The sequence below is a fragment of the Palaemon carinicauda genome, chromosome 34, assembly GCF_036898095.1.
Source record: "Palaemon carinicauda isolate YSFRI2023 chromosome 34, ASM3689809v2, whole genome shotgun sequence".
Lineage (NCBI taxonomy): Eukaryota > Metazoa > Arthropoda > Malacostraca > Decapoda > Palaemonidae > Palaemon > Palaemon carinicauda.
Window position 1 is genome coordinate 21,858,913 of NC_090758.1, and position 25,000 is coordinate 21,883,912.

General features: G+C 37.7%; 1 protein-coding gene and 2 pseudogenes across 1 annotated transcript; 1 reads left to right on the top strand and 2 right to left on the bottom strand.

Moving 5' to 3' along the window:
* Window positions 1–25,000, bottom strand: part of LOC137626588 (neuropeptide CCHamide-1 receptor-like) — a 177,909-nt pseudogene that overhangs the window by 110,839 nt on the left and 42,070 nt on the right.
* Window positions 18,080–20,362, bottom strand: LOC137626585 (uncharacterized). Its single transcript, XM_068357616.1, has 3 exons — window positions 20,103–20,362; window positions 19,477–19,678; window positions 18,080–19,088 (listed from the first exon to the last, which is right to left on the bottom strand). The coding sequence occupies exons 1-3, from the start codon at window positions 20,103–20,105 to the stop codon at window positions 18,592–18,594; spliced, it is 702 nt and encodes a 233-aa protein (XP_068213717.1). The 5' UTR covers window positions 20,106–20,362; the 3' UTR covers window positions 18,080–18,591.
* Window positions 24,912–25,000, top strand: part of LOC137626587 (neuropeptide CCHamide-1 receptor-like) — a 4,928-nt pseudogene continuing 4,839 nt past the window's right edge.

The following is a 25,000-nucleotide window of genomic DNA, read 5'->3' on the forward strand; positions in this document are numbered from 1 at the left end:
TAATGCCTCATAGGCTACCTTAAATATACACCACATCCTTCGTCAAATATAAATAGTACACCATTTTGCTGTTCACACCAGACTGGCAACGTATGTGAAGGGAAAGGAGGTTCTTCCCTTGTGAATTGTTCAAAGCCGCGAAGGTATTATGATTTAATGTCCCGAAAATATCATACACCTTAGCTGTACTTTTTCACGGCACAACCCTCATAGCACCCGCATATTAACCTTTCACCCAAGGGTCTTGAACACATAAAATGTTACAGCACTAACACAGCACTTTTCTTTTACGCACTATTAACAATGCTTTGGAGTCCACACTCTCCTGACAAAGGGGTGTATAAACAAATCAATTTGTCATAAAAATCTTAACCTAATTTACATACCCAACTAACGTAATAAATACCATCACCTGAAACATAAGGAGTCCAATATAGGATCATTCATAAATTCCTAAACCACCACACACCCAGATAATTTTGACAAAACCTCAGTTTTAAGCATAATTCAACAATAAAAAAAAAAACAAACAAAAAAAACACCAGTTCATTATAAACTTCACCACCTCCACAAGCAATTAAAGACATATATAATTAACCTATAAAATAACAGCTGCATGCATCAACGAACAATAATAATCTTACATTTGGTCAACATCCACCTAACATATCAAATCATAATCAACCGTCAATACTACGTCCAACATTGGAGTGTTACATTACATAATCTGTTCAACCAAATAAAAGAAACCATATATAAATAATTATTAATACTCAAACAGTTACCACGAGTGACAGAACTCAACAGGTGAAGAAAAAACCCTTATAATTACCCCATTCGCACCTACTCTGCCAGCCGGGATAATGCATCGGCCACCATATTCTCTTTACCTGGGATATGCTTAAACTCTAGATCGAATTCTTGGACCAAAATACTCCAGCGCATCAATCTCTGATTCTTATTCTTGTACCGATTCCAGAACGTTAATGGATTATGGTCCGTACAAACTTTAATGGGCCCACCTGAGGAGGAGAGATAGACATTAAAATGAGTTAATGCTAAGATCAAGGCCAAAGTCTCCTTCTCGATTGTGGAATATTTTCTTTGAGGCAAAGTGAGCTTTTTAGAAAAATACGCCACCGGGTGGACAATACCATTTTCGTCAGCTTGACTCAATACAGCACCAACCCCCACATCACTCGCATCAGTGGTAAGCTGAAATGGAGCGTCAAAATTTGGAGCTGTTACCAAAGGCCGACTAATGAGGACCAGTTTTATCCTCTCTAATGCATCCTGAGCCTCCTTACTCCAAACAAATTTAACATTTTTCTTCAATAAAGCAGTAAGAGGTTCCGCAATGTCTGAAAAATTGCGAATGAATCTGCGATAATAGCTTGCCATCCCTAATACCCTTCGCAAATCTTTCCTACATTTAGGAGCCTCTACTTTACGAATGGCCTCAATGTTAGCCTCCTTGGGAGCCACCATACCTGCTCCTATCTCATGTCCAAGATATACCACCGTTGCTTTTGCAAAATCCGACTTCCTTAAATTAATGACCAGGCCTGCTTTCCTAAGCACTTTGAATAAGGCCTCAATTCTCTTCAGGTGCAACTGCCAGTCGTCGCTAAAAATAACCAAGTCATCGATATACACCACACACCCCTCTAGACCACTAACCAACGAATTCATAAGTCTCTGAAAGGTGGCAGCAGCGTTTTTCATCCCAAAGGGCATTACCTTACACTGAAATAACCCCTGTTGGGTTACAAAAGCCGAAACACTTCTGGCCCTTTCCGACAAAGGCACCTGCCAATATCCCTTTAATAAATCAAATTTTGTAATGTATTTAGCCCGACCCATGCGATCAATGCAATCTTCCACACGAGGCAATGGAAAACTATCAGCCTTGGTCACCTCATTAAGCTTTCTATAATCGAAACAAAGACGATAGTCTCCGTCCGATTTCTTCACCAACACAACCGGAGATGACCAAGGACTACAACTCTGCTCTATCAAATTATGCTTGAGCATATACTCAACCTCTCTAGCAACAATCTCATTCCTTTTTGGGTTCAACCTATAAGGAGCCTGCTTCACGGGCGTGGCGTCCCCTACGTCCACGTCATGCTGCAAGATCGTGGTCTTGCCGGGCACATTAGAAAACAAGTCCTTATATTTTAAAACCAAATTTCTCAAGGATTGTTGCTCATCTTTACCCAAGTGACCCAACATCTGAGGTAAATTTTCTAAAGCCTCGACATTACCTGACAGCCATTCACTATCTTTCAAGTCCCTGTCCTCTGAAAAAGAATCATTATTATGCTCACCTGAAAAAGAAGCATTATAACCGACCAAGTCATTTCTATCGTCACAAAGAGTCGCAATTGGCCTAACCTTCTCTCTTTCATGGAAAGCTTTCATCATATTTATATGTACCAATTGATGAGGCCTTCTCCTATCGGGGGTTTCCACCAAGAAGTTAACATTATTTACCTTCTTCAATACCTTCCATAGTCCCTGGAAAGTAGCTTTGAGAGAATTACCTGGGATAGGTAACAGAACCAGTACCTTCTGTCCTACGTCAAAGTCCCGGGTCACAGTCTTTCTGTCAAAATAAAATTTCATTTTCTTCTGACTTTTCAACAAATTCTCACCTGCAAAAGACCAAGCCCTGGTTAATTTAGCATTCAAATTATTAAGGTAATCAATCAAATTCAAATCAGGGGCATCTCCCTCCCAAGCCTCTCTCACCATATCCAGCGGACCCCTTACAGAATGTCCAAAAATCAAATTAAAAGGAGAGAGACCGAGAGATTGACCAGGAATAGAGCGGAAAGCGAATAAGAGGAATGGAAGGTTTTTATCCCATTCAGCCCCATTCCCAATACAATATTTCTTTAACATGCTTTTCATAGTTTGGTGAAAACGTTCCAAAGCACCCTGTGACTCTGGATGATAAGGCGAGGAAGTTACATGTTTAATGCCCAATTCAGTCATTTTCTGCTTAAAATAACGACTCGTGAAGTTAGTACCGCAGTCAGACTGAACTATCTTCGGGAGACCAAATTTTGAAAAGAAACCTATCAATGCCTCTACAATCTTTTCACTCCTTATGGACCGCAAGGGGATTGCCTCGGGGTACCGAGACATACGATCCATAATAGTGAAAATATACTCATTTCCACTCTTTGACTTTGGGAGAGGACCAACAACATCAATTAACACTTCCCGAAAAGGTTCAGACACAACTGGGATAGGTATTAATGGAGCCTTTGGAATAGGTAGGTTAGGTTTGCCGACTCTCTGACAAACCTCGCAACTATTAACAAATTTTTTAACATCACCTTTCAGCTTGGGCCAAAAGAAATTATTCAATAACCTACCGACTGTCTTGTGAATACCAAAATGTCCCGCCATCACATTCTCGTGAGCTAATGACATCAACTCATGACGGTAACATTCAGGAACCACAATCTGTCGAATAATTTCGTAATCCTCCCCCGAGGCATGCATTGGTCTACTTACTCTATATAATATGCTATTAATTACCTTAAACATAGGAACTGTCACGTTTGTTATCTCACCAGACTCAATAGGGAGACTACCAAACTCCTTTTTCTGAGCCGAAACAGGTTCTTTAACCGTCCAATTGGGTTTTAATCTAACACTACTACTACTGTCTACAGATACATCACTACGTCCTAAACTACTCAAATCAACGTCGACTGTTGACTCTGCAGCGTCAACAGCCTTTGCCTTAGCACGAGTGACTACCCCTACTTCCACATCCGGATTAATCACAATTGGCATATTTTTATTTTCATACACAATCTCATTTCCGAGAACCACATCCACCTTTTTAATCGGAAATTTATCAACAATAGCCAAACGGATATTCCCCGAAAAATAAGGACAACTAAGATGAAATAGACCAATTGGATAAGATTTTACCGTGTCCGGAAAACCACTCAAAATAACAAACTCCCGATTCTCATACACAAAATCATTCGGGACCGAATCTCTAAGAATTAATGATTGCGCGGCTCCGGTATCACGTAAAACATTCACTTTTCTCCCTTGGCCTTCACCATCCAGCGAGACTTCACCCACGGACAGAAAATCACCGAAGGAACTAGCAGTCTCTGACTTTCTTAGTCATTGAGTCGGAGAGGGCAGAGCTCCACCCTGACTAGCGCTCTTCTCAACCGCCATCACCGGATTACCTTTATTGTTACATACCTTTTTCCAAGCATAACACATTCTTTTGGTATGACCCCTCCTGTTACAGAAAAAACACGTCAAATGCCTCAGCTTTTGTGGATCACAAACACCCGACTCACCAAGACTGTTATTTTGCGAGTAACACACCTTTGATTGGCCATTCGGAGAAACCTTATTTGATTGAACATTCTGAGAACCCTTATTTAACAGAACATTCTGAGAAACATTCTTTTGGTTATTAAGATTACCAGATCTCCCAGAACAACCCCAACGTGGTTTTTCCTTAAATACGGTCTCTTTCATAGTATCTTTATGAGATAAAAAATACTCATCTGATGCCACAGCAACCTCCTGAAGGGAATCTAATTTCAACTCCTCCAAATGAACCTTCAAACGGTCAGGAGTACACCTTTTAAACTCTTCAACCAACAGCAACTGCTTTAGCTTATCAAAATTGTCCACCTCTTTAGATTTCAACCAATCAGTAGCATATTGCTCTTTACTCCTTGCAAATTCTACGAAAGTCTGATTTTCATTTTTACTCACATTACGGAACCTTTGCCGATAGGCCTCCGGCACGAGCTCATATGCCTTCAACACTATCGCTTTTACACTCTCATAATCCGAGGAGAGATCTTCTTCCAAAGCTACATATACCTTTTGGGCTTTCCCAATAAATTTACTCTGGATAAGGGTAGTCCATAATCCAATAGGCCATTCTAATCTGTTAGCAATTCTTTCGAATGACATAAAGAACTCTGCAACATTATCTTCCTGGAAGTTCGGGACAAACTTCAAAGCCTGAGCTAAATTTGAGAAGGAGGAGGAAGCCTCAACACGAGAAGGAGACCCTGGTGACCCTGGCGTTTGCAAAGCCAACTTAGCTAACTCATGCTTCCTTTCCCTCTCTCTCTCTTCAAACACCATTTTTTGCTGGTCTATTTCCATTTGTTTTAGACTAATCTGTCTATCCAAAATTTCTACTGACAATCCCTCTTCTTGCCTAACCTTGGGTTTGGCTCCTGTCTTAGTCTCCTTAACGCACTCATAAACCTTCAGCAATAGTATACCCTTCTTCATTGTTACCGTTCTTTCCACTTCAAAAAAGTCTGCCACACTTTCTAACTCCTCTTTGTTTAATTCGGCCAACCTATCCTGCCATCCCTCTCCTTCAAGCAACTCTACGATATTCATGTCATCCATTTTGATTGCAAGTAATTACAACACTTTACATATAACAAAATTATTTCACTTGCAATAGCGCCAACCAACCAAACACTGAGGAGGTGTAACCATGCCACCTAACAATAACACCACCCCAAGAATTACGCTTGCACTGCAACAAGAACACCACAGGATACGATGGATCCTGGCAAGGTCGCCAATTGTAATGGCCTCGTTGGACCACAACACACACTAGGTCTACAGGACCATAAATAATCAATACTTAGGTGTTCAAAAGGCAGCAATCCACAAAGGTGGAAGCAAGCCCAGGTAAATGCAGCACAAGAATAATTCAAGGGGGATAACAAAACAATGAAATAAAAACCAATATATATTACAATTCAATAAAATACAGAAAATAATAGCTAGGCCTCAGCATTAACATTAAATCAAAAATACCTCTTACAAAACATATACCCAAATTATAAGTCAACACATTCAACCTCTGAAGGAGGAAAGGGGGCCCAGAGAGGAATAGAAAACAACGAAAAGAAAGGAATAACCTAAATTTTACATGCTAACAGATGATGAGATGATGAAGGTCTCCTCCCATAAGTACTTCAATAAGGGCAGCGGACGGCAACTCTCAATACCATTATCGAGCTCCAACAGGAAATTAAACTGACACTGCAGCACAGCCGTAATAATGCTCATTCATGATCATGGACGCCGGATCCCAATAATCTGGTCAATACTTTACAAGAAATGAAAGACACTCCTTACCGTCGCCAAGCGAGGCCCCTCTGGCAAGTACTGCACCAGAGGCAATAATAAAATGGCAGAGATGTGAAGTAACGGTCAGCTGATGTGAAGATATATATATATTCGTTCAGAGACTTGCGGTAAATCCAGTGGTAATAGGCTCACAAATCAGGGTGCAGATACCAACTGCCTGCAGCTTGGAAACCCAGTCTCAAGTCAACTCAGCAGAGCCAAAATATGGAGGGGAGAAACAGGGAGGATTAGTCAACAAGACTATACAAAAATACCACTGGAGTGAGGAGACCCCTACTAACAAGAAGGCGAACTAATCATGAACTTTACAGCCTTCGAAAAAATGAAAGAGGAACTTAAAAACTAACCTAAGTAAGCTAATACATTATAAAAACCTAAGGCTTACTTACACCTCCTCACCCAGAGGGAAAAAAAAAATTTGTTTTTTTCCAAGACAAAAGTGCCAAATTCAAGAAAAAAATGCCAAAATTTACGGTAAAAGTTAAGGGAATCAAGTATACAATATACACACTTGAAATATAATATAAACAACAAACAAATGGATTAAAAATGTTAACAAATATAAAGTATCACTAACACAATACACCAAATAATTGCATACATCAAATAATTGCACCAAGTCCCTCATCTAGGACTAAAATCATAAGACCAACCTGTATTAATAATTGATTATCACCATATGGGATCACCTAGGTTGCAAGAAGAGAGGGAGTGGCAACAAAAAAAAATATATGCTACAAAACCACAAAACCAAATTGTCATACACCAATCACCAACAAAATATAGTGTCCTAATAAAGGATTCATTACCTGGGTAACTTTCAAATACTTATACTAACAGGTGATATTCTTAATGCCTCATAGGCTACCTTAAATATACACCACATCCTTCGTCAAATATAAATAGTACACCATTTTGCTGTTCACACCAGACTGGCAACGTATGTGAAGGGAAAGGAGGTTCTTCCCTTGTGAATTGTTCAAAGCCGCGAAGGTATTATGATTTAATGTCCCGAAAATATCATACACCTTAGCTGTACTTTTTCACGGCACAACCCTCATAGCACCCGCATATTAACCTTTCACCCAAGGGTCTTGAACACATAAAATGTTACAGCACTAACACAGCACTTTTCTTTTACGCACTATTAACAATGCTTTGGAGTCCACACTCTCCTGACAAAGGGGTGTATAAACAAATCAATTTGTCATAAAAATCTTAATCTAATTTACATACCCAACTAACGTAATAAATACCATCACCTGAAACATAAGGAGTCCAATATAGGATCATTCATAAATTCCTAAACCACCACACACCCAGATAATTTTGACAAAACCTCAGTTTTAAGCATAATTCAACAATAAAAAAAAAAAACAAACAAAAAAAAACACCAGTTCATTATAAACTTCACCACCTCCACAAGCAATTAAAGACATATATAATTAACCTATAAAATAACAGCTGCATGCATCAACGAACAATAATAATCTTACATTTGGTCAACATCCACCTAACATATCAAATCATAATCAACCGTCAATACTACGTCCAACATTGGAGTGTTACATTACATAATCTGTTCAACCAAATAAAAGAAACCATATATAAATAATTATTAATACTCAAACAGTTACCACGAGTGACAGAACTCAACAGGTGAAGAAAAAACCCTTATAATTACCCCATTCGCACCTACTCTGCCAGCCGGGATAATGCATCGGCCACCATATTCTCTTTACCTGGGATATGCTTAAACTCTAGATCGAATTCTTGGACCAAAATACTCCAGCGCATCAATCTCTGATTCTTATTCTTGTACCGATTCCAGAACGTTAATGGATTATGGTCCGTACAAACTTTAATGGGCCCACCTGAGGAGGAGAGATAGACATTAAAATGAGTTAATGCTAAGATCAAGGCCAAAGTCTCCTTCTCGATTGTGGAATATTTTCTTTGAGGCAAAGTGAGCTTTTTAGAAAAATACGCCACCGGGTGGACAATACCATTTTCGTCAGCTTGACTCAATACAGCACCAACCCCCACATCACTCGCATCAGTGGTAAGCTGAAATGGAGCGTCAAAATTTGGAGCTGTTAACAAAGGCCGACTAATGAGGACCAGTTTTATCCTCTCTAATGCATCCTGAGCCTCCTTACTCCAAACAAATTTAACATTTTTCTTCAATAAAGCAGTAAGAGGTTCCGCAATGTCTGAAAAATTGCGAATGAATCTGCGATAATAGCTTGCCATCCCTAATACCCTTCGCAAATCTTTCCTACATTTAGGAGCCTCTACTTTACGAATGGCCTCAATGTTAGTCTCCTTGGGAGCCACCATACCTGCTCCTATCTCATGTCCAAGATATACCACCGTTGCTTTTGCAAAATCCGACTTCCTTAAATTAATGACCAGGCCTGCTTTCCTAAGCACTTTGAATAAGGCCTCAATTCTCTTCAGGTGCAACTGCCAGTCGTCGCTAAAAATAACCAAGTCATCGATATACACCACACACCCCTCTAGACCACTAACCAACGAATTCATAAGTCTCTGAAAGGTGGCAGCAGCGTTTTTCATCCCAAAGGGCATTACCTTACACTGAAATAACCCCTGTTGGGTTACAAAAGCCGAAACACTTCTGGCCCTTTCCGACAAATGCACCTGCCAATATCCCTTTAATAAATCAAGTTTTGTAATGTATTTAGCCCGACCCATGCGATCAATGCAATCTTCCACACGAGGCAATGGAAAACTATCAGCCTTGGTCACCTCATTAAGCTTTCTATAATCGAAACAAAGACGATAGTCTCCGTCCGATTTCTTCACCAACACAACCGGAGATGACCAAGGACTACAACTCTGCTCTATCAAATTATGCTTGAGCATATACTCAACCTCTCTAGCAACAATCTCATTCCTTTTTGGGTTCAACCTATAAGGAGCCTGCTTCACGGGCGTGGCGTCCCCTACGTCCACGTCATGCTGCAAGATCGTGGTCTTGCCGGGCACATTAGAAAACAAGTCCTTATATTTTAAAATCAAATTTCTCAAGGATTGTTGCTCATCTTTACCCAAGTGACCCAACATCTGAGGTAAATTTTCTAAAGCCTCGACATTACCTGACAGCCATTCACTATCTTTCAAGTCCCTGTCCTCTGAAAAAGAATCATTATTATGCTCACCTGAAAAAGAAGCATTATAACCGACCAAGTCATTTCTATCGTCACAAAGAGTCGCAATTGGCCTAACCTTCTCTCTTTCATGGAAAGCTTTCATCATATTTATATGTACCAATTGATGAGGCCTTCTCCTATCGGGGGTTTCCACCAAGAAGTTAACATTATTTACCTTCTTCAATACCTTCCATAGTCCCTGGAAAGTAGCTTTGAGAGAATTACCTGGGATAGGTAACAGAACCAGTACCTTCTGTCCTACGTCAAAGTCCCGGGTCACAGTCTTTCTGTCAAAATAAAATTTCATTTTCTTCTGACTTTTCAACAAATTCTCACCTGCAAAAGACCAAGCCCTGGTTAATTTAGCATTCAAATTATTAAGGTAATCAATCAAATTCAAATCAGGGGCATCTCCCTCCCAAGCCTCTCTCACCATATCCAGCGGACCCCTTACAGAATGTCCAAAAATCAAATTAAAAGGAGAGAGACCGAGAGATTGACCAGGAATAGAGCGGAAAGCGAATAAGAGGAATGGAAGGTTTTTATCCCATTCAGCCCCATTCCCAATACAATATTTCTTTAACATGCTTTTCATAGTTTGGTGAAAACGTTCCAAAGCACCCTGTGACTCTGGATGATAAGGCGAGGAAGTTACATGTTTAATGCCCAATTCAGTCATTTTCTGCTTAAAATAACGACTCGTGAAGTTAGTACCGCAGTCAGACTGAACTATCTTCGGGAGACCAAATTTTGAAAAGAAACCTATCAATGCCTCTACAATCTTTTCACTCCTTATGGACCGCAAGGGGATTGCCTCGGGGTACCGAGACATACGATCCATAATAGTGAAAATATACTCATTTCCACTCTTTGACTTTGGGAGAGGACCAACAACATCAATTAACACTTCCCGAAAAGGTTCAGACACAACTGGGATAGGTATTAATGGAGCCTTTGGAATAGGTAGGTTAGGTTTGCCGACTCTCTGACAAACCTCGCAACTATTAACAAATTTTTTAACATCACCTTTCAGCTTGGGCCAAAAGAAATTATTCAATAACCTACCGACTGTCTTGTGAATACCAAAATGTCCCGCCATCACATTCTCGTGAGCTAATGACATCAACTCATGACGGTAACATTCAGGAACCACAATCTGTCGAATAATTTCGTAATCCTCCCCCGAGGCATGCATTGGTCTACTTACTCTATATAATATGCTATTAATTACCTTAAACATAGGAACTGTCACGTTTGTTATCTCACCAGACTCAATAGGGAGACTACCAAACTCCTTTTTCTGAGCCGAAACAGGTTCTTTAACCGTCCAATTGGGTTTTAATCTAACACTACTACTACTGTCTACAGATACATCACTACGTCCTAAACTACTCAAATCAACGTCGACTGTTGACTCTGCAGCGTCAACAGCCTTTGCCTTAGCACGAGTGACTACCCCTACTTCCACATCCGGATTAATCACAATTGGCATATTTTTATTTTCATACACAATCTCATTTCCGAGAACCACATCCACCTTTTTAATCGGAAATTTATCAACAATAGCCAAACGGATATTCCCCGAAAAATAAGGACAACTAAGATGAAATAGACCAATTGGATAAGATTTTACCGTGTCCGGAAAACCACTCAAAATAACAAACTCCCGATTCTCATACACAAAATCATTCGGGACCGAATCTCTAAGAATTAATGATTGCGCGGCTCCGGTATCACGTAAAACATTCACTTTTCTCCCTTGGCCTTCACCATCCAGCGAGACTTCACCCACGGACAGAAAATCACCGAAGGAACTAGCAGTCTCTGACTTTCTTAGTCATTGAGTCGGAGAGGGCAGAGCTCCACCCTGACTAGCGCTCTTCTCAACCGCCATCACCGGATTACCTTTATTGTTACATACCTTTTTCCAAGCATAACACATTCTTTTGGTATGACCCCTCTTGTTACAGAAAAAACACGTCAAATGCCTCAGCTTTTGTGGATCACAAACACCCGACTCACCAAGACTGTTATTTTGCGAGTAACACACCTTTGATTGGCCATTCGGAGAAACCTTATTTGATTGAACATTCTGAGAACCCTTATTTAACAGAACATTCTGAGAAACATTCTTTTGGTTATTAAGATTACCAGATCTCCCAGAACAACCCCAACGTGGTTTTTCCTTAAATACGGTCTCTTTCATAGTATCTTTATGAGATAAAAAATACTCATCTGATGCCACAGCAACCTCCTGAAGGGAATCTAATTTCAACTCCTCCAAATGAACCTTCAAACGGTCAGGAGTACACCTTTTAAACTCTTCAACCAACAGCAACTGCTTTAGCTTATCAAAATTGTCCACCTCTTCAGATTTCAACCAATCAGTAGCATATTGCTCTTTACTCCTTGCAAATTCTACGAAAGTCTGATTTTCATTTTTACTCACATTACGGAACATTTGCCGATAGGCCTCCGGCACGAGCTCATATGCCTTCAACACTATCGCTTTTACACTCTCATAATCCGAGGAGAGATCTTCTTCCAAAGCTACATATACCTTTTGGGCTTTCCCAACAAATTTACTCTGGATAAGGGTAGTCCATAATCCAATAGGCCATTCTAATCTGTTAGCAATTCTTTCGAATGACATAAAGAACTCTGCAACATTATCTTCCTGGAAGTTCGGGACAAACTTCAAAGCCTGAGCTAAATTTGAGAATGAGGAGGAAGCCTCAACACGAGAAGGAGACCCTGGTGACCCTGGCGTTTGCAAAGCCAACTTAGCTAACTCATGCTTCCTTTCCCTCTCTCTCTCTTCAAACACCATTTTTTGCTGGTCTATTTCCATTTGTTTTAGACTAATCTGTCTATCCAAAATTTCTACTGACAATCCCTCTTCTTGCCTAACCTTGGGTTTGGCTCCTGTCTTAGTCTCCTTAACGCACTCATAAACCTTCAGCAATAGTATACCCTTCTTCAGTGTTACCGTTCTTTCCACTTCAAAAAAGTCTGCCACACTTTCTAACTCCTCTTTGTTTAATTCGGCCAACCTATCCTGCCATCCCTCTCCTTCAAGCAACTCTACGATATTCATGTCATCCATTTTGATTGCAAGTAATTACAACACTTTACATATAACAAAATTATTTCACTTGCAATAGCGCCAACCAACCAAACACTGAGGAGGTGTAACCATGCCACCTAACAATAACACCACCCCAAGAATTACGCTTGCACTGCAACAAGAACACCACAGGATACGATGGATCCTGGCAAGGTCGCCAATTGTAATGGCCTCGTTGGACCACAACACACACTAGGTCTACAGGACCATAAATAATCAATACTTAGGTGTTCAAAAGGCAGCAATCCACAAAGATGGAAGCAAGCCCAGGTAAATGCAGCACAAGAATAATTCAAGGGGGATAACAAAACAATGAAATAAAAACCAATATATATTACAATTCAATAAAATACAGAAAATAATAGCTAGGCCTCAGCATTAACATTAAATCAAAAATACCTCTTACAAAACATATACCCAAATTATAAGTCAACACATTCAACCTCTGAAGGAGGAAAGGGGGCCCAGAGAGGAATAGAAAACAACGAAAAGAAAGGAATAACCTAAATTTTACATGCTAACAGATGATGAGATGATGAAGGTCTCCTCCCATAAGTACTTCAATAAGGGCAGCGGACGGTAACTCTCAATACCATTATCGAGCTCCAACAGGAAATTAAACTGACACTGCAGCACAGCCGTAATAATGCTCATTCATGATCATGGACGCCGGATCCCAATAATCTGGTCAATACTTTACAAGAAATGAAAGACACTCCTTACCGTCGCCAAGCGAGGCCCCTCTGGCAAGTACTGCACCAGAGGCAATAATAAAATGGCAGAGATGTGAAGTAACGGTCAGCTGATGTGAAGATATATATATATTCGTTCAGAGACTTGCGGTAAATCCAGTGGTAATAGGCTCAAAAATCAGGGTGCAGATACCAACTGCCTGCAGCTTGGAAACCCAGTCTCAAGTCAACTCAGCAGAGCCAAAATATGGAGGGGAGAAACAGGGAGGATTAGTCAACAAGACTATACAAAAATACCACTGGAGTGAGGAGACCCCTACTAACAAGAAGGCGAACTAATCATGAACTTTACAGCCTTCGAAAAAATGAAAGAGGAACTTAAAAACTAACCTAAGTAAGCTAATACATTATAAAAACCTAAGGCTTACTTACAATATATATATATATATATATATATATATATATATATATATATATATATATATATATATATATATATATATATATATATATATATACGTTTGTGTGTATAAGAATACTTATATGTATAATAGTTATGCCATTCTAACATACTGGACGTTCATCCAACAAAATATTATACCAAAGATTCCATTTATTTTATCAACTTTAGCTTACCCAAAGAGATACATATCTCTTATTCGAGGGTAATCTATTCACTCTTATTTAAATCTTTTTATTATGTTGAAGTTTTTATAGTTTATATATGGAATATCTATTTTAATTTTGTTACTGTTCTTAAAATATTTTGTTTTATATTTCAAATACTTTTCTTTTAGTTTATTTATATCCTTGTTTTCTTTACTCACTTGGCTATTTTTTTTTTCCTATTGGGACCCTTGGTTTTATTATATACTCCTTTTCCAAATAGTTTAGGATTAACAAGTAATAATAATAATAATAATAATAATAATAATAATAATAATAATAATAATAATAATAATAATAATAATAATAATAATATTAATAATAATAATAATAATAATAATAATAATAATAATAATAATAATAATAATAATCCACTATGGAGATTTGCATGAGATATGGGCCTCTGAAAATATAAAATTTTAATTTTTTTTGGAAAGTATCATATGATATGACTTATTTTTATTGTTTTCAAATTAATAGTCTTTTTAATATATACATGTAAAAGTTGAAGAAACAACAAACATTCCTTTTTATTTCTTTATCTATGGTTGAAATCTATATATCATAGGCTAAATATATTCATCAATGAATAAAGAACAGGACTCCCTTTGAATTAAAAACATAATTAGTAAAGCTATATACTTTTTCCGTTCAGTATTTATTTCAATTTGCATAAGCAATCGATATTTTTGATGAGACGGAATTTTTTTTTTTATGGTTTTATCAATAACATCAAATATTCCAAATAAAGGGTTATAAAAGAAGAAAACAACGAAGATATTCTTGAATAGAACTATCACTGTATGAAGTATGAAATATTTTATATAATATACAGAAAAAGGTATTTATAATATTTGCGGTATTAAATCCTTATCCCTGATATCATTCACCTTACAACACGTGTCACAGGCAATCACTCCCGGGGACTGTTAGACTATGGAATGATCTACTGGGGGACGGAGTGTGGAAGTTTGTTAGAAAGGGAGGCAGGGTGTTCCTAGCAGTGGGGGCGGGGATGAGTAGCACTGAGCTTGTGTGACCGTGTTGAAAAATGAGGGCTTGAAGTCTATCCAAGACTTCACAACAGCTGCGTCACCCGAGCAGAAAGGATCCCAAACAGAGAGTTCCCCATCGTTGTGATTCTTCGGTGAAGAACTTTGGTTCCCAACGGACGTTCCTTACTTTTTTGTGAATGATAGGTGAATTATTATTCATTCAATAATTTTTCGCATCGAATGTTATACGGAAAGTGATGGCGTTTGAAAATATTGAAGAAAATTGTGTGTAAATTACAAATGGAAAAAAAAAAAGTTTCTGTATTCCTGGATATTATGGATATAATTGACAGTAAGAGAAAATTGCTTCAAAATACACTTTCCTCTGTTTATTACATTGATTAAAATGAAAGCGTAGATAAAAAAAAAATATTCTAATTGTGCATTCGAAATTACTAAATAAAGCCATCTATAATTGGATAATTACTTTTTTTTTAATCATTCATAGAAACAATGTTTTTAATGAATGAAACTAGTTATCTTTGTTTTATCGTAACCAATTTACAACTGGGGAAAGTTATGAATGAATTTTGATTTCCCGATGGAATAAATTATCCACCTGAAAAAATACTGAATAAGCCTTTTTTCGCGCATTAATTATTTTGATTTATTGAATCTTATAATTTCATCTTTATTATAGAAAATCCTCTTTTAGTGTTATTATTTATTCTCAAATTGCTATTAAATCGAAATGCGAATGGCAAAAATATGATCAGCGATTTTTTTTCAATACTAGATAATTTTTGTACGAATAACAATATTGTTTTCAGTGAAGTAGTTACTTAAGAATATTGATTATTATATACTTCACCTCTATTTTAGAATTCCTCTCTTTGTCTATTTTCATGAATACATTTCAAGTAAATAAAGTTATAAATAACAACGGTATGAATACGGGTTTTTTTTCAATACTGCATCATTCTTAAACGTATATAGATTTTTTTTTTAATCAATCAACCTATTTTATTTATTTTAGATATACATTTTGTTATTTAAGTAACAATGACAGTTTTTTTCTTACTAATTTATCTATATTCAAAATACGCCTGACTACATAGCAACACCTTTATATAATTGAACTGGAAACCATGCTGTCAGGCCAGAAGCTGTTACCATAAAATGAATTCCAAGTGGATATATATTGCCAAGTTAGAATTCGGTATTAAATGCCATTCGTGGGTGATATTTACATTAATTAAAATCACGTGTGCTTGTGATATATGTTCATTAAAATAACCACGTGTTGCAAACTCACGATTCAGCTATCATGGTGGAGATGGGTTTATTTCAAGTCTATGAACAGATTCCTGAATTCGACAGGAATATGTAGGGGGGACTTGTCATAAACTTTTAGTCTCTCTTGATAGCTCTGTCGGCAGAGTCCCTGACAGCATGGTTTCCAGCCGTACAGGTGGTGGTTCGAATCCCCACCCGGCCAGAAGCTGTTACCATAAAATGAATTCCAAGTGGATATATGTTGCCAAGATAGAATTCGGTATTAAATGCCATTCGTGGGTGATATTTACATTAATTAAAATCACGTGTGCTTGTGATATATGTTCATTAAAATAACCACGTGTTGCAAACTCCCGATTCAGCTATCTTGGTGGAGATGGGTTTATTTCAAGTCTATGAACAGATTCCTGAATTCGACAGGAATATGTAGGGGGGGGACTTGTCATAAACTTTTAGTCTCTCTTGATAGCTCAGTCGGCAGAGTCCCTGACAGCATGGTTTCCAGCCGTACAGGTGGTGGTTCGAATCCCCACCCGGCCAGAAGCTGTTACCATAAAATGAATTCCAAGTGGATATATATTACCAAGATAGAATTCGGTATTAAATGCCATTCGTGGGTGATATTTACATTAATTAAAATCACGTGTGCTTTTGATATATGTTCATATATATATATATATATATATATATATATATATATATATATATATATATATATATATATATATATATATATATATATATATATATATATATACATATATATATATATATATATATATATATATATGTATATATATATATATATATATATATATATATATATATATATATATATACATACTGTATATACACACATATATATATACATATATAAAAAGATGAACAATAAACCACTCGATCCCTGAAAAAGTGTACATATTCTGGAATGCTAACTTTGTTTGTAAGATCATAGTTTCATTCCACTAACTAATATAGAAATCATATTTACGAATGATATAAAACTTTAAAACCTATTCGTCTAATTTTTAGTTTAATATTACTAACTTTTGTATACAGTGATGAAACCTTTCAAAAAGTGACATACAAGTTTTAAGTAATCTATCTCAATTATACTTACAGCTACTCAAAATATGATGATAATGAATTGTTACCCATGGTTAATATTACCAACTTAAGTGAAATATGATAAACTGATTTAGAAGTTTAAAGTAATCTAACTTAAGTGTAATTATATATACAGAGAATATAATGACAATGAACTGATAACTATATGAGAAAATAAATAAAAATGTAAAAGAGTTCTGAACTGCAAGAAAACTTTTCTTTTAAAATATATAAAATTAAAATTATGAATAATCAAGGGAAAAAATTGCTTACTTTTCCTGATATAATCTTTTATATTCGATTTAGTGAAATATTTATATCAAATAATAAGAAATAGTAAATTTTATTGGAAATAATAATAAACTATAAATTTTATTCTAACAGGTATGTGGCTGCGGGGGCGTAAAAACAATTAGAATAGCACCAACGTTATCACTGCGTGTTGTAAGAGGCGACTAAAAGGGAGGGGACGAGGGGGCTGGGAACCCCCTCTCCTGTATAAAAAAATCCTGTGAGACGTTATCAAGGAGATGGAGCTGGGGGGAGAGTGACTGCTCCCCGCACTCTAGTTTTGGGGTGTTTGAATGTGCGTGGATGTAGTACGATAGAGAGTAAAAGATGTGAGATTGGAAGTATGTTTAGAAGTAGAAGGATGGATGTATTGGCCTTGTGTGAGACAAAGATGAAAGGAAAGGGTGAAGTGATGTTTGGTGAAATGTCTGGTAGAGTGTTTGGGATTGAAAGGGGAAGAGCGAGAGAGGGTGTGGCTTTATTGCTGAGTGAATTGATGACAGGTAAAGTAGTGGAATGGAAGGAGATATCATCTAGGTTAACCCTTTAAGGTCCACCCTAGGTTTTATGGGAAACTTTAAAAATTCCTTTTAGTATGTTGTAGTATAAGAAAATACAAGACCTTTTTATTCTTGTGTACTTTTAAAAATTTTTCCAAATTACCGAAATAATTGCATGCAATGAAGTATCCCATTTGGGTACCTTGGGCGAGTTTAGGCGGACCACGCTCATCCCATATGGGATCTATTGGACCTTAACGGCACAGATTTTGAAGTTTCTACTAATGTTGATTCGCCCACAAATCATATGATTATTAATGACTAAACAGTTTTTTTATAGTTCCAATGTATAACAGAAACACGTATATGGCTTAACAATATTATTAAATAAAAAATACGTTGTAAATACAAGAAAATACAATATACAATAAATACAAAAATACTATAAAAATACAAAAATACTATGAAAATGCATAAAATATATTAAACCTCACTCATAATCGAAAAAATAGAAACATATTATAAAACTTACTCAAAAATCTAGTGCAAAAGAGTAAAAAATTACTTAGAAATCTTATGGAACAAAGCAAAACAATTTTGACTTTCAGTGAGGCAAAGGGCCACCTTGCACTCCTCACACATCCAGCGAGACCTGTGGTTGTGGCCTGCAGTAGAACAGAACTTGCAGGTCTGCCTCATGGTGACATGCTTTGGCATGTGTAGGGTAGGGGCATCTTGGCGTGACTTTACACTTGGCACAACTGCCCGTTGGCCCCTTTTGGGCAAAGCGACATCCCTGATGCCAAGAGAATTCCTAGTAATCTTGAAGTTTGATGGCTTGAAACTTCTCAGCCAATTTGAGATATCCAGTCGGAAGTCCTCGTAAGGTTCCCTCAAGAAGTCTGGCTGTGGATGAATGAAGTCCGGTAGGGGCTGGATGTGAATGTCGTCCTTCTTCCATTCAACAACACGAGGCCTCTTAGGGTTAACCTCACCTTCAACTTCAACTTCCTCTTCCACAGGCATCTCCTGAGGGACAACAACATTGACCCTGCGAGCTGAAACAAGAATAAAGTAACATTAATGAAACAGTAAATGAATCATGTGTGCTGGTGTGTGTGCATGTGTATGTCAGTGAGTATGCATGTGTATGTCAGTGAGTATGCATGTGTGTGCATCTGTATGTCAGTGAGTATGCATGTGTGTGCATATCTATGTCAGTGAGTATGCAAGTACACAAATAGGTTTTAAAAATACCCATTGTTTACAAAAATTTAAAGGGCAACACAATGAAAATAAATTTAAAGAGCAACTATTGTAACAACGAGACTTTTAAAAAAGAAAATTAAACAAATATCTCTCTCTCTCTCTCTCTCTCTCTCTCTCTCTCTCTCTCTCTCTCTCTCTCTCTCTCTCTCTCTCTCTCTAAGGATGTCTCATACTAACCTCTAGCATTGGGAGAGTCAAAGGCATCCTCCTGAGTAAGGCCTTCGTGAGGAATGTACGTAGGGTCGTTGTCATCACTGTCGACATCCAAAGGGCTCATGTTGACATCACTTCCTTCTGCGTCATTAGGGGCAACCCATGGTGTATGATCCTGAGTCTCCAATGCAGCGTTGCGATGCCCATAAAAGATATGGCCAGGAAACTGCAAGAAAAAAAAAATTAAAATCATGTAATAAAAAAAATGTAACTTTTCCTAACAAGAACGTATCATTCAATACCTTGTAAGGTAATAATTTGTATGCACATGAGCCTAACATCTCTAAATAATCACTATTATTTCTATAAATATTGTTAAAACTATTCACAAATGTCTAAGACAATCACTAAAAAAAAATTGCAAAAATGATGTGCGTCGTAAAGTAGTGCCCGATAGAACCGTTAAGGTCCAATAGATCCCATATGGGATGAGCGTGGTCCGCCTAAACTCGACCGAGGTAGCCCATATGGGATCTATACTTTTTCCGATAGTCACTACGACACATCAGTAACACTACAGCCCTTGAAACCCACATCAAAAGGTAAGCATATCACTAGGCTTCACTATCCTACAGTCACTGTGTACTTACCATGATTATGGAGGTCAGGGGGGGGGGATATGTGGACGTTACTGCGACGCGTTTTGTCACTTTTCCGACTTGAGCACAAGTGAGGTGTCTTTGGAAGGAGCTACAGACTTGGCGAGAAGGACAGGCGGCTTCTGATTGGCTGATTCGAAGAGCAGAGGAGTGTCTCTATGAGTTGCCAAAGAGTCAATTTCAGACAAGCATAAACATGTTCACCACGACTACCCAAAAGTAGCTGTTTTAAAGATCCCGTTTGGGCTATTTGGTCGTTAAAGGGTTAATGTGGGTAAGGGTTAGGTTGGGTAGGGAATGTTGGGCGTTTGTCAGTGCGTATGGGCCAGGTAGTGAGAAAAGTGAAGAAGAGCGGAATGAGTTTTGGAATGAATTAACTAGGTGTGTAGAAGGAATTATGTAGTTGTCATGGGTGACTTAAATGCTAGAGTGGGCGCTGGAGAGGTAGAAGGTGTCATTGGGAAGTATGGCGTACCAGGTGAAAATGAGAGTGGTGAGAGACTGGTAGATATGTGTGTTGAACAAGAGATGGTAATAAGTGCTAGCTTTTTTAAAAAGAAAGATAAAAATAAGTATACATGGGTAAGAGTGGCAAATGGAAGAGTAGTAGAAAGGGCATTAATGGATTATGTGTTGATAACTAAAAGAATGTTTGGAAGATTGAAAGACGTGCACGTGTTTAGGGGTATGGCTAACGGTATGTCTGATCATTTTTTGGTGGAAGGAAAATTAGTTGTAGCAAAAGAGTGGGGGAATAGAGTAGGTGGATGTAAAAGGGAGCTAGTGAGGGTTGAAGAGCTAATAAAACCGGGGGTAAAAAGTAAATATCAGGAAAGGTTAAAAATGGCATATGACGAAGTGAGAGTAAGAGGAACTGGTAATTTAGAGGAGGTGTGGAAGTTAGCAAAAGAAAATTTTGTTGGGATTGCAAGTGATGTATGTGGCAAGAAGGTTGTTGGAGGCAGAATGAGGAAGGGCAGTGAATGGTGGAATGAAGGAGTGAAGGTGAAAGTGGAAGAGAAAAAGAGGGCTTTTGAAGAATGGCTGCAGAGTAATAGTATAGAGAAGTATGAAAAATATAGAGAGAAAAATGTGGAAGTAAAGCGCAAGGTACGTGAGGCAAAGAGGGCAGCTGACCTGAGGTGGGGTCAGGGACTGGGTCATTAATATGAAGAGAATAAGAAGAAGTTTTGGAAAGAAGTGAAGAGAGTAAGGAAGGCTGGCGCAAGAATTGAAGAGACAGTGAAAGATGGAAATGGAAGGTTGTTAAAAGGAGAGGAGGCAAAGAAAAGGTGGGCGGAATATTTTGAAAGTTTGCTGAATGTTGAGGATAATAGGGAGGCAGATATAATTGCTGTTCCAGGTGTTAAGGTGCCAGTGATGGGAGATGAGAATGAGAGAGAGATTACAATAGAGGAAGTGAGGAGAGCACTAGATGAAACGAGAGTAGGAAAAGCATCTGGTATGGATGGTGTGAAAGCCGAGATGTTGAAGGAAGGGGGTGTGACTGTACTTGAATGGTTGGTGAGATTGTTTAATATGTGTTTTGTGTTGTCAATGGTACCAGTAGATTGGGTTTGTGCGTGTATTGTACCACTATATAAGGGTAAGGGAGATGTGCATGAGTGTTGTAATTCAAGAGGTATTAGTTTGTTGAGTGTATTTGGAAAAGTGTATGGTAGAGTAATGGTTAATACGATTAAGGATAAAACAGAGAATGCAATCTTGGAAGTACAGGGTGGTTTTAGAAGAGGTAGGGGTTGTATAAATCAGATTTTTACAGTTAGGCAGATATGCGAGAAATATTTAGCAAAAGGTGAGGAGGTGTATGTTGCGTTTATGGATCTGGAGAAAGCATATGATAGAGTTGATAGGGAAGCAATGTGGAATGTGATGAGGTTATATGGAGTTGGTGGAAGGTTGTTGCAAGCAGTGAAAAGTTTCTACAAAGGTAGTAAAGCATGTGTTAGAATAGGAAATGAAGTGAGCGATTGGTTTCCGGTGAGAGTGGGGCTGAGACAGGGATGTGTGAGTTCGCCGTGGTTGTTTAACTTGTATGTTGATGGAGTGGTGAGAGAGGTGAATGCTCGAGTGCTTGGACGAGGATTAAAACTGGTAGACGAAAATGATCATGAATGGGAGGTAAATCAGTTGTTGTTTGCGGATGATACTGTACTGGTAGCAGACACAGAAGAGAAGCTTGACCGACTAGTGACAGAATTTGGAAGAGTGTGTGAGAGAAGTGAGTTGAGAGTTAATGTGGGTAAGAGTAAGGTTATGAGATGTACGAGAAGGGAAGGTGGTGCAAGGTTGAATGTCATGTTGAATGGAGAGTTACTTGAGGAGGTGGATCAGTTTAAGTACTTGGGGTCTGTGGTTGCAGCAAATGGTGGAGTGGAAGCAGATGTATATCAGAGAGTGAATGAAGGATGCAAAGTGTTGGGGGCAGTTAAGGGAGTAGTAAAAAATAGAGGGTTGGGCATGAATGTAAAGAGAGTTCTATATGAGAAAGTGATTGTACTAACTGTGATGTATGGATCGGAGTTGTTGGGAATGAAAGTGATGGAGAGACAGAAATTGAATGTGTTTGAGATGAAGTGTCTAAGGAGTATGGCTGGTGTATCTCGAGTAGATAGGATTAGGAACGAAGTGGTGAGGGTGAGAACGGGTGTAAGAAATGAGTTAGCGGCTAGAGTGGATATGAATGTGTTGAGGTGGTTTGGCCATGTTGAGAGAATAGAGAATGGCTGTCTGCTAAAGAAGGTGATGAATGCAAGAGTTGATGGGAGAAGTACAAGAGGAAGGCCAAGGTTTGGGTGGATGGATGGTGTGAAGAAAGCTCTGGGTGATAGGAGGATAGATGTGAGAGAGGCAAGAGAGCGTGCTAGAAATAGGAATGAATGGCAAGCGATTGTGACGCAGTTCCGGTAGGCCCTGCTGCTTCCTCCCGTGCCTTAGATGACCGTGGAGGTAGCAGCAGTAAGGGATTCAGCATTATGAAGCTTCATCTGTGGTGGATAATGTGGGAGGTTGGGCTGTGGCACCCTAGCAGTACCAGCTGAACTCGGCTGAGTCCCTGGTTAGGCTGGAGGAACGTAGAAAGTAGTCCCCTTTTTGTTTTGTTTCTTTGTTGATGTTGGCTACCCCCCAAAATTTGGGGAATTGCCTTTGGTATATGGATGGATGTTAATGTTCTCAAGAAAGAACTCTTCTTGTTGTGCGAACTTCTTCCTGAACATGGATGTTTTAGTATGTTAACTTTGTGAGAATTTGAGATACTGTAAATAATCATAGAATCTCTCACCATGTGTAATCATTTTCAAGCATCGAACGGTTTTTGAAACTTGCTGCAATAAGAAAACTAAACTGTGTAGGTCAATATGAAATCTCTGTGAGCACAGTGTAAGACATGATTAACTTTATGATAAGTGGTATTAAATCATTATAAGTATGATAAAAGATATAATATGAAAATCTATAGACTAATGATATTGAAATGATATTCGCATAGATAAGGCATAAGATACTTTATAAAAAAGATATCAACTGGAACCGAATTTAAAATCAATTTAAAGAATGTATGAAATAAAGGTTCAATAATATCTGGAGATCAGAGTGAAATATGAGTAAATGTAGTGCGAATTATCTTATAGGGATCAAAATGAAATTAATGATAAAAAATGTGGCAAATATTTTTTTTTTTAAACTATAGAAACAATAGAGGTTAATATGATCTCCATAGAAAGATGACATCATATGTGTAATTGAACTTTACGATACTTGGACGTTAATGTGAAGTCTATCTGTTTTGAAACTTTATAATGTCAATGTGATATCAATACACTCTATATCAAGATATCTTATAAAAGTGTAGAATTTCAATGTGAAATCAGTTGAAACTCGATGCAAAATCTATCACAAAGCTCTACGGAACTTGAAGGTCAGTGTAAAATCAATATAATATAAGTGTATGAGATACATTTTTAACCGCTATGATACTTGGAACTGGAGGAGATATCTGTAAAATTAGGGTATAAAATACATTTTTAGCACTACGATATATGGATCTTGATGCAGAATTAGTATAGATAAGGTGTAAGATATGTTATTAAGCTCTACGATATTTGGAGCTCAATTTGAAATCAATATAAACATGTTACAAAACCCGACGATGTTTGAAAGTCAATGTGAAGTAAATATGATCAATATGTAAACCACAGAGAGAATGATGGAGGTAAGATATTTCAAGCTGTTGTGGAGAGTGATGAGACTCCAGAAGGACTGGACTCAGGGATCAAAGAAGTGTTAAAATATGGAACTTCTATGCTGCGTTGTAAAAATAAAATCATTTATGAAAGCTCTGCATCAACCCCTTTGTAACCATGGGAGATTGAGCTGCATCGGAGAAAGAAGAAAAATGGCATTGGTAGCAGTTCATCTAACTTTTAGGATTTAACGATACTTGAAACTAGATATGAAATCAATATAAATATTTGCACAGAAAAATAAATATTAGTTTGAGTGAAAATGAAGGTAATTTTTATATAAAGATTTTGAATACTCTTTTGGGAATGAATACTAAAAGTACCATAAATGGAATCTTTATAAAACTATAAAGCTTTTAGATCCAAGCTTTAGGAAAATCAAGGATATACAAATGAAGATTTTGATAAAAAATAAAACTTTAGAAAAAAAAAAAACAAAAAAGATGAGTAAAAAGATTAGGATGAAAAGGAAACTTTAGATAAATTATGAAGATTTTTTAAAGATTTTTTTGAGTAAACAAAGCACTCTACTAAAATGGATGACCTAACTTATAAGTCAGATGGATTCTGGACAATCTGGTCATGGAACCAATCTGAAAGTTCTCCTGAAGACATCAGGAGGAA

Bases quoted from the DNA above. Each gene is read 5' to 3' on its own strand.
- LOC137626585 (XM_068357616.1), bottom strand. The intron at 19,089-19,476 runs GTTAGTATGAGA...TTCTTGTTTCAG, and splicing joins TGACTCTCCCAATGCTAGAG to CTCGCAGGGTCAATGTTGTT.